Below are 9749 nucleotides of genomic sequence, written 5' to 3' on the forward strand. Positions count from 1 at the left end.
CTGGGAGGCGGCCTGGTGGGTCAAGCCCACCTGCTGATTGGTTGGCGCGCGCAGCCAGGCAGCCAGCTGCGGCGGTGTGTTGCGTTGCGTATGTTTTTCGTGTTTCCGTTTGCTGTGCTCTGCCGGCGGCAGCAGGTGTGAGCTTAAGTGGCCATGAATGGCATGAGAATCTGAGTGGAAGCACAACAGAAACTCCCGGGCTGCAAGCAGAGATTCAGGCTGCAGGCTGCCTGTCCGCCATCACCCCCCTCCGCCTTCATCCTGCCGCAGCCGCTGCAGCACCTCTGCCGCAGTGGGGCGGGCCCCCGGGTCGTGTGACAGGCAGGCTTCTATCAGCGCCAGCACGCCCTGCACATGCCAGGGCGGGCAAGGAAGCAGCCGAGTGGGAAAGCGAGGGAGCCGCGGGGTGGGAAAGGGAGCCATGCGTAGTATCCGACCACTGGTACAGCAGCAGCAGCAGGCCACCCCCACCTGCGGGCACTCTTCGGGCGCGTGTGGCAGGCGCCAGGCGCGGCGCCGGTGCACCGCCTGCCGCGTGGTCAGCTCAACCAGCAGCACTCCATAGCTGTACATGTCGGCGGCAGAGGTGCACGGCTGGCCCAGCATCTGCTCTGGAGCTGCAGAATGGCACCACGACAGACGGGTGTAGCGTGAAGCGCCGGCCACTTGCTGGGGTGTTGGCTGGAAAGCAGCAAGCACGGCAGGTAGACCCCACAGCAAGCAGGTTGCCAGCCAGACGCCTGCCCCGCACCTGCGTGGGTGAGGCAGAAGCCGCGGGCGCCGCCTCCGGGCGCGGCGCTGGCCACCGAGAAGGCGAGCCCCAGGTCTCCCAGGTGGCCCCGCAGGCCGCCATCCAGCAGCACGTTGCTGGGGGGAAGGCAAGGGGCGACAGGGGCATGGTCGGGAGAGGACGGGGAAAAGGGAGGGCAAATGAAATGCACAGGAGCAACCCCAAGCAGCATGCTCAGCAGCTGTTCCCACCCGCTGCTTAGGTCGCCGTGCATGATGCCCAGCTGGCGGTGCAGGTGGTCCAGCGCCTGCGCCACGTCAGCAGCCACCTGGCACCCGCTGCGGAAGCAGGGGGGGCATGGAGAACACCAGGGCAGGTTAGCTTTGCCGGCTCTCTGTGCGACTCTGCTGCCGCAACACGGGCCGCAGCACAAGCAGCGCACCCCTGTGCCCAGCGCAGGCGCTCCCGCCTGCCCTCGTCCTGCAGGGCGGCCCGCAGGCTGCCGCCCTCCATCAGCCGCATGGCCAGCATCAGCAGGCAGCCCTGCAGGCACAAAGGGCAGCAGGGTCAGGGAGGTCGCCTGTGTGTGGAGCAACCTAGGGCTGACGTTACTGCTGACCACCCAACCATCCTGCTGTTCCGACACCAGCCGCTGCTAAAAAAACAGCCCCCATGCACCTTGAGGGCCACGCCGTACAGCGGCACGATGCGCTCGTGTGCGCAGCGCCGCAGCAGGGCCGCCTCCCGCCACATCGCCGCGGAGGCTGCCCCCGGCGCCAGCTCAAACACCTGCGGCGGAGAGGGATGGGATGTGGAGGGGCTGGCCACGCGGCAGCTGCTCCGTCCAGCGCACACACCTGTCCAGCACTGAGCACAAACGGCATGGCCACACAGCTCAGCGCCTAGTGCCGGTCAGCGCATGCCCTGCCTCCCACCTTGACAGCCACCTCCACCCCCTGCAGGCGTGCCATGTACACGACCCCAAAGCCGCCCTGCCCCAGCTCCACCGGCCGCCCCGCGTCGTCCTGTGCCAGCTGCACACGGGGAGGGGAGCAGGCACCCGGGGAGGGGAGGGTGGGATGGTGCGCGGGAGTACATACATGTGTTCTCTCCACCTTTCTGTTGTCTGGCCGCAGCACGCCCCCAGCCACCTCCTCCGCTGCCACCTACCTCCAATGCTCCTGGCTTCAGCTGCAGGGAGACCGTGCTCAGGCCCCACTGCCGGCTGCGGTTGGCATCGCCGCCGCCGGCACGCCCAGCCGGCGGCGGCCCCTGCGCTTCTGCTGCCAGCGGGCTGCCCTGCCCGCTCCCTTCCAACGGCGCCAGCTGGTGCGCCAGCGCAGCAGGCAGCCCGGCTATGGGCAGCACCTCGATGCTGCCTCCTATCTCTGCGCTGACCAGCGCAGCCAGCCGCGCCCGCCTGGTGAGCGCAGCCCTGTCGCCAGCCGAGCCATCCACCTGCCGGTCCGGCTGCTGCTCCCTGCCCGCCTGCAGCAGCATTTCGCAGTCGGGGCCCTGCTGAGAGTGCAGGCGCCGCCGCCTGCACCGCCACAGCACCCTGCCCGCCGCGCCCGCCGCCGCCGCCGCCGCGAGCGGCGCCAGCGCCGCCAGGCTCATGCCCGGCGCCGCGGTGCTGGCGGCCGGCGCGTGGGTGCCGTTTGCGGCGAGACCCGATGCTCCCTGCGCCCCCTGGTCTGCTACGGGATACATGGCGCACGGCGGGATCTCGCTGTCTGCCTCCAGAACGGCGGTGCCAGTGCCCACCAAGAGCAGGCTGCCTGCCGGCGTGTCGCGGCACCACGTGTCCAGCTCTGCCGGCGTTGCGCTATCCAGCACACTGCACGCACAGCAGGGAGGAAAGCAGGGCCAAGCGCGCCGGTCAGAGGGAGGGAGGCGGCGCCGGGACTGGCGCCGCCGCCACGCAGCGGAGGCTGCAGCTGGACAGGCACGAGCCGCACCGCCCCCACCCCACACAGTAGCTCGCTTAGATCCTGCCGCCGTCCCCCCCCGCGCTGCACCTCCCTGCATCGCTCCAGCCACACACAAACACCTACTCCTCCGCCTCCCCAGCTTCCAGCCACCCGCCCCCACAGCCTCACAGTTCCGCCAGGTTTGGCCACGGCAGGCCGGCCGGCGGCGCGGCGGTCAGCCCCGGGTTGCCGTTGAGGTGCAGCCAGCGAAGGCAGCGCATGCCGCCACGCGCCAGCCAGGCTGGCGGGAAGGCGGGCCCGGTCAGCCGGCCGTTGTCGCGCAGGCTGAGCCCGGTGACCTGCACCGCGCGTGTGTGTGTGTGTAGGTGTGTGTGGGGTGTGTGTGGCTGTGTGTAGGCGTGCGGATGTATTCTGCACACGCATGCCCCAGGCTCTGGCTCCTTGGGCGCCTCCTGTCCTGCCAGGCGCTGCCCCCCAGGCACCTCCTGCCCTGCCGGGTGCAGCCAGCGCAGCGCCGCACCGCAGCCCACCCACCTCAGACTGAGCCCACTCGGGCGGCAGTGTGCCTGAGATGCGCGTGTTGCGCAGCTGCAGAGGAAGAAGGGAAAGAAGAAGAAGTATGACACACAAAACCATTTCGGGGGGCGATGCAGGGGCGAGTGGGGCAGGCAGGGACAGGCAGGGGCAGGCAGGGGCAGCGCAGCGAGTGAGAGGCTCGAGCGCCAGCTGGCGGGGCGTAGCGCCGCAGCCAGGCCAGGCCAGCAGCGCCCTGCCGGCCTCCACAGGCGGGCGGCGGTGGCCCGGCACGCACCGACAGCTGGCGCAGGCGCGGGTGGCGGCTGAAGATGGCGGCGGGCAGGGTGCCTGTCAGCGGCGAGTCTTGCAGCGTGCTGCAGGCGGGATCCAGGTGGCATGCACAGGTCGGCAGCTAGGCCAGCGCACAGGCAGAGCACAGCAGGACAGCGCAGCAGGCCGGCGCAGCAGGCCGGCGCAGCTGCAAGGCCGCACGCGCTACCACCGCGGGCGCACGCACAGCTCGGTGAGGGCCGGGAAGCGGGTGAGCGCCCAGGCGTCTGGCAGAGGGCCGGCCAGCGGCAGCCTCCACAGGGACAGGCGGGTCAGGAGCGGGAAGCCGGCCGCCCAGCTGGCTGGCAGCGCATAAGCGCGGGCCGGCCCCGCGGGCGGCGGCGGCGGGGCACGGCCGGCGCCGCGGGGCGCCGCCTCCCTGCCTGGCGCAGCCAGGAACGCGCTGGCCTGGCGCCGGATGGACAGCTGGCGCAGGGAGCGGAAGCCGGAGGCCCATTCCTGCGGCAGCGGCCCCCACACCTCCGCCACCAGGCTCAGGTTCTGCAGGGCAGGCAGCGTGCCGGGGCTGGCGCCCCAGCTGGGCGGCAGGCTGGCATGCAGCTTGGGCATCGCCAGGTCCAGGGCTTGCAGCAGCGGCAGGGCCCCGGGGCGGATGTCGGGCAGGCGGCCGTGGGACGTGGGCAGCGTCACAGACAGCCTGTGCAGCGGGGACGGGGACGGCGGCGGGGGCAAGCCAGGGAGGGGGTGGTGGGTAGGCGAGCGGGTGGCGAGCTGCTGTGCACATGCATGGGATCAGGCAAGCCTGGGTAGGGTCTGCACCAAACAGCGCCTAGCGGGGTGTGCTTGACCCGCCCGGCACGCTGCTCCCGCTCACCTCTTGAGGCGCGGGAAGGCGCCGGGGAGGCCCCAGGCAGCAGGGACGCCGCGCGGCAGCAGCGAGGGGGGCACCCCCACGAGCAGCTCCTCCAGCCACAGCAGGCGCGCCAGCTGCGGCAGCTCGGCGCGCGCCTCTGTCATGTTGCGGCTCCGCGGCGCCGCCACCGCCACCATCGTCACCCAGCTCTGGTCAGACGGGTCCCTGCCAGTCAGGGAGGAAAGCAGCATATGGCATTGGTTTCCCGACGCCATTCCGGTGTCAGCAAGCTGCAAGCGGATATACGCCAGCTGGCCGGCAGGCGTTTGCATGCACAGGCTGGGGAGCAGCGGCCGGCGGCCGCAGCGGACTGGCTGGTTGGCTGGCGGCCTGGCGCGCGGGCCGGCGCCGCTCACAGCCGCGTGACGCGCTGGTTGCTGTCGCACGCCACGTTGCGCCACTGGCAATGGTGGGTGGGGTCGGCCGGCTGCCAGCCGGGCCAGAGGGCCTTGGGGTTGCCGGCGTCGTGGAAAGCGCGGCGCAGCCGCGCCATGACCTCCTGCTCTGCACAGAGAGCGGCGCACCAGGGTCAGCTGGCGCGGTCGCCTGTCTGTGGGAGGGCTGATCTGGGGGCACGACGATGCGGCGGCGGCGTGCCGCATGCGGGTGCTGGTTCACATGCGCCGCCGCACCTGTTTGCACGTCGCTGCCAGGCAATACCGTCCAATCGGGCGCCTGGCCCGCCAGGGCCAGGCGCAGGGCCAGCAGGAGTGCCAGTGCTACGGCAACCAGTCCCATGTGGCGGCAGAGGCTCTCTTCACGGCTGAGTCGCAGCGGCGTGGGTGCTGGGGAGGTGGCGGCGGCGGGGCGGCGACATGGTGTTGCCGGGAGCCGCGCGGCGCTGTGGCCGCACTGACAGTGGGATTCGACGTTTCGTAGATGGAGGGAAGAGTGGCGCAGAGAGAGTTGCCGCTCAACGCGGGTGCCGCTTGAGGGCGACAGCCCACAGGCACGCTCACCCACGACCGGAAAGCAGGAGAGGATGCAGAAAGAAGACAGCAAAATGCGAAAGCGGCCACCGTACACAAGTGTCTCCTCGCCGCGTCGCGCATGGCACATGCTGCCTCTTAGTTGCAAGGAAATCCAAGGCCCACGCCGCTGCAGCACTCTGTGACATTGCAGTTTATAGCACTGCGGCCAGCAGGTCAGACGCACCAGTGGCCGCGAGCCACCCCTGCGGGCTTGCTGCCTGCCTCCTGCAGCGGATCTGAGACCCTCAATTCGGCCGGGAAGTAACAGGGCGGCGCACAGCAGGCCCAGGCAGCCATCGAGCACCCGTGCGGGCTGCCGCCACCGGTTGTAGCCCAGAGGCAGGCCCAATGGAGCAGCTGGCGAAGCTGCAGTACCTGTCGCTGGTCAGCAAGATCACCACAGGTGCGGGGAGGACGGCCGCCGTGTGCCGCCTGCCCATCACATGCCCCGCCGCTGCCCTGCCGCCCGCCCGCTGCCCCGCTTGCCGTCCAGCCCAGCACCCGCCTCCACCTGCTTTCTGCCGCCTGCAGAGCTCGAGAACCACTTGGGCATTGCGGACAAGACCCTGTCTGAGTTTATCGTCGAGCTGAGCAAGGGCAAGGCGAGCGTCAAGGAGTTCCGGCTTGCGCTGCGCGAGAATGGCGCCGACATGCCCGACTCGCTCGTTGAGACTCTGTGGGCCATCATCCAGCGCATGCTGCCCGGCGGCAAGCCCGGCGGCAAGCCCGGCGGCGGCGGGGCGGGGCCCTCGGGCCTGCAGCCGCGGCCGGATGCACCGTTTGCGGGCCTTGCGATGCCCGACACTCGGGACCGAGTGAAGCAGATGGAAGAAGAGATGCTGGCGGAGGCTCGGGCCAAGGCAGAGGCGGATACAGGGGCAGAGCGTCAGCGCAGCCACGAGCAGGCGTCGACGCGCAACGGGCGGGAGGCGGACGGCCGGGGCCGGGGGGGGCGGGAGGAGCGGAACCGCGATGGCCCGCGGTATCGCAGCAGGAGCCGCAGCCCCGGCGGCGGCGGCAGGCGCCGGCGCAGCCGCAGCAGGTCGAGGGAGCGGTATCGGCGACGCAGCCCCAGCCCGCGCGGCGGCGGCGGCCGCCGCGAGGAGCCGCTGCCGGATGAGCCTGAGATGTATGGCGTGTACCGGGTGCGTGCATGCGTGTAGCGCCACCTAACTCAGCGTCAGCTCTGCTGGCGCGCCGCCTGGTTTGGCAGCTTGATACTCAGTTCCAGCCAGCTAGCAGGCCGGCTCGCGTTGCTCCGATGGCAGGCTGCGGGAGCTGCTGCCAGCAGCCAGCCCTCCCACCCTGCCAGCCCCACCACCCAGCCGGCCACCCCTGGCCTGCCCTGACTGTGCGTTGGTGTCCCTGTTGCCGCAGGGCCGTGTGACGGGTGTCATGGACTTTGGCTGCTTTGTGGAGCTGCAAGGGTTCCGCACCAAGCAGGAGGGGCTGGTGCACCTGTCCAATATCTCCTCCACCAAGCGGGCAGGCAGCGCCAAGGACATGGTGGGCAAAGGTGCGCCCAGGGGCCTGCAGGACAGCCGGGGGTGGCGGCTGGGCTGGCTGGCTGGCTGACGGGTGGCTGGCTGGCGGGTGGCTGGTGGGCGCGGCGAGGTGGAGGGTGGGGGCGATGTGGATGGCGGCGTGGCGCAGCGCCCAGGCCGCTTGTCTGTGTGGGAGTTGCAGCACAGCGGCAGGCAGCTGACCGCAGCCAGGAAGCCTCGTCGCCAGGAGCATAGCTGCCGGCATCTTTTGGCCTTCGGCCGTGCTTGGTAGCGGCCCCGCCTCCATCCCCCCGTCCCGCTTCCCTGCCGCCCACGAGCCGCCGCCGTGCCGTGCCGCGCTTTCCACCCACCCGCAGGCGACCCCGTCTGGGTCAAGATTGTGTCCAAGACGGGCCAGCGGCTGGGGCTGGCGATGCGGGATGTGGATCAAGTCACAGGGGAGGACCTGCTGCCCATGCAGCGCGGCGCGGCCCCCACCGGCGCCTCCAACCCCGCGGGCCCGCTCAGCCTGGCCAACCAGACCGCGCTGCACGGGCTGTCGGGGATCAAGGTGTGTGTGGGGGGGGGGAGGGGTTGGTGCTCTGGGGCCAGGCGCTGCGGCAGGCGTGTGGCTGGGAGAGGCGTGAAGGCCGCCTGGCCCGAGTGGGGTGGCTCCTCGCCCCACGGCTGCCCTTTCCCGGCCTGTTTGTTTTCTCTCTACCTCCACGCCTTGCTGACCTACTACTGCCGCACCCTCCCCTTCTTTCTTCCACCTTCTTTCTTCGTAGGTCAAGGAGGATGAGGTGCTGGAGGGCAAGCCCAAGCGGCGCGGCAAGGTGATGAGCGACTACGAGAAGTGGGAGATCAAGCAGCTGATCAACTCGGGTGGGTGGTACTGCAGCGGTACAGAGATAGATTTCTGCAATACAGCATTGCACTGTCAGGACATTTCATTGGAGGAGGGGCAGCTGCTGCAGCTGGGGCAGGGGCACGTGGGCTGCAGGCAGGCGGGCACGAGGCAGGCTGGTGCTCAGCGCCCCCGCTGGATGCTGGATACCTGTGCAGGCGTGCTGGATCCCAGCGAGTATCCCGGCTTCGATGAGGAGGAGGGCGGCGCGCTGGCAAGCGTGGATGCTGAGGTGAGGGCAGCGGCACAGGCCTCTGGCCCCCGGCACATCTGCCTGGCTCTCTCTCTGCGCCCCAACGCTCCGCCTCTCGCCCTCTTCCTCCCTGCTCACGCCTACGTTTTCAACTCCTCCCTGCCTCCTGGCTTCCTTCCCTGTCGCCATCCTTTCTTGCCGCAGGTGGAGGAGGAGTTTGAGATCGACCTGAACGACAACGAGCCCGACTTCCTGCGGGGCCAGACCCAGAAGACGGGGGTGGAGATGAGCCCCATCAAGATTGTGAAGAACCCAGACGGCTCCATGCAGCGCGCCGCCATGACGCAGGTGACTTCCCGCCTGTGTGGGCTGTGGGCTTGGCTTGGTGGCGTCGGCGGCAGCCGGCCGCTCTGGGGTGGGGCGGGGCGAGGTGGCGGCGTGGCTGGTCACGAGCCTGCGCCTCCACGTCTACTGCATCACAAAGCCCCGGCTCTGCCGCCTCCCACCAACACCGCCACCGCCACCACCACACACCCAACCCTCGCCTCTCCCCTCCCTGTTTTGAACCTCCTGCCCCGCCCCCCTTCCCGCAGAGCGCTCTGGCCAAGGAGCGGCGGGAGCTGCGGGAGCAGCAGAACCGCATGCTGATCGAGGCCATCCCCAAGGACCTCTCCAAGCCCTGGGAGGATCCCATGGCGGGTGCGTGCGCTGCTGCGGCACCACCTGCACCTGCGGGCCCCCTGTAGGCTTCGCTTGGCTTGGCTCCTGGGCCTCGCCTGGCCCTTGCCTGTTGCTTGCAGGCGGGGAGCTGGCTGCGCGCTGCCTCTTGGGAGGACAGACAGGGCATTCATGAGCTCACCGCTGAACCCCTGCCCTGCTTGTGCTGCCCGCCTGCCCCGCAGACGCCAGCGAGCGTGCGCTGGCGCAGGAGCTGCGCGGCATCGGTGTGGGGGTGCAGGAGGTGCCGGAGTGGAAGCAGCAGGTGGGTCGCGGGGCTGCGCTGCTTGGCGGCGGCTGGCTGTGGGGGTCGTTGGGGGAGCGGCGCTGTGTGTGGGAAGCGGGAGGCCGCGTGTGAGCGGCTGCCTGCGAGCACACAACACACGCACCCCAAGCCCTTACCCCCGCCTGCCCCACTCCACTCCTTCTGCGCAAGCCACCCCGCTGTGCCACCTGCCCTGCTCGCCCACGCGCTCAATCCCTCTCCCGCGCCGCCCTCTGCTGCGCAGGCGCTGGGCAAGGCGCCCACCTTTGGCATCCGCGACAACCGCTCCATCAAGGACCAGCGCGAGTCGCTGCCCATCTATAAGCTGAGGGAGCAGCTGGTGCAGGCGGTGCACGACAACCAGGTGGGCTGCGTGTGTGCGCGTGCGGTGGGTGTGCTGGCGTGGCATGGCGTCTCATGCGTGTGGGCGTGCATGGTGGTGGCGGTGGCGGTCCCGTGCGCCCAGCTGGCTGGGCGTTTTCCCACCCACCGCTGGGCACTCCGCTCGCCGTGGCCACCTGCTGAGCCCCAGCCACCAGCCACCAGCCACCACCAGACGAAACAGACACGCACGTGTGCATGCGTATGCACTGATGCACCCTCTTGCTTGCCCCTACCCCTCTCCGCAGGTTCTGGTGGTGATTGGGGAGACGGGGTCAGGCAAGACCACCCAGATGACGCAGTACCTGGCGGAGTCGGGGTACACCAGCAAGGGCAAGATTGGTTGCACGCAGCCCAGGTGCGTGTGTGGGTGTGGGTGGGTGCCTGTGCGCGGTTGTTTGGCTTATGGCCACGGTGTGTGTGTGTGTGTGTGTGTGGAGGTCTGGTGGT

At 69.9% G+C, this 9749-nt stretch overlaps 2 protein-coding genes across 2 annotated transcripts in view; one reads left to right on the top strand and one right to left on the bottom strand.

Moving 5' to 3' along the window:
* Window positions 1-131: 131 nt before the first annotated feature.
* Window positions 132-5340, bottom strand: CHLNCDRAFT_56654 (expressed protein). The gene is made up of 15 exons (XM_005851321.1): window positions 5014-5340; window positions 4738-4885; window positions 4343-4546; window positions 3695-4165; window positions 3473-3551; window positions 3196-3249; window positions 2830-2999; window positions 1901-2567; window positions 1666-1764; window positions 1409-1519; window positions 1173-1273; window positions 982-1068; window positions 752-867; window positions 472-617; window positions 132-348 (listed from the first exon to the last, which is right to left on the bottom strand). The coding sequence occupies exons 1-15, from the start codon at window positions 5117-5119 to the stop codon at window positions 241-243; spliced, it is 2667 nt and encodes an 888-aa protein (XP_005851383.1). The 5' UTR covers window positions 5120-5340; the 3' UTR covers window positions 132-240.
* Window positions 5341-5700: 360 nt separating this feature from the next.
* Window positions 5701-9749, top strand: part of CHLNCDRAFT_137613 (hypothetical protein) — a gene marked incomplete at both ends in the record, with an annotated part of 9056 nt that continues 5007 nt past the window's right edge. The window contains 11 exons of the mRNA XM_005851026.1: window positions 5701-5755; window positions 5884-6497; window positions 6730-6868; window positions 7214-7407; window positions 7625-7721; window positions 7902-7975; window positions 8141-8284; window positions 8530-8635; window positions 8839-8918; window positions 9163-9282; window positions 9548-9657. Of these exons, the coding sequence (XP_005851088.1) occupies window positions 5701-5755; window positions 5884-6497; window positions 6730-6868; window positions 7214-7407; window positions 7625-7721; window positions 7902-7975; window positions 8141-8284; window positions 8530-8635; window positions 8839-8918; window positions 9163-9282; window positions 9548-9657 (1733 nt within the window). The remainder of the gene's footprint in view (window positions 5756-5883; window positions 6498-6729; window positions 6869-7213; window positions 7408-7624; window positions 7722-7901; window positions 7976-8140; window positions 8285-8529; window positions 8636-8838; window positions 8919-9162; window positions 9283-9547; window positions 9658-9749) is intronic.

The sequence above is a fragment of the Chlorella variabilis genome, assembly GCF_000147415.1.
Source record: "Chlorella variabilis unplaced genomic scaffold CHLNCscaffold_2, whole genome shotgun sequence".
NCBI classification, from domain to species: domain Eukaryota; kingdom Viridiplantae; phylum Chlorophyta; class Trebouxiophyceae; order Chlorellales; family Chlorellaceae; genus Chlorella; species Chlorella variabilis.

Bases quoted from the DNA above. Each gene is read 5' to 3' on its own strand.
- CHLNCDRAFT_56654 (XM_005851321.1), bottom strand. From the start codon at position 5,119: ATGGGACTGGTTGCCGTAGCACTGGCACTCCTGCTGGCCCTGCGCCTG. The intron at 2,568-2,829 runs GTGAGGCTGTGG...CTGTGCGTGCAG, and splicing joins TGGCCAAACCTGGCGGAACT to TGTGCTGGATAGCGCAACGC. The intron at 349-471 runs GTGGGGGTGGCC...TGGCATGTGCAG, and splicing joins CGCCCGAAGAGTGCCCGCAG to GGCGTGCTGGCGCTGATAGA.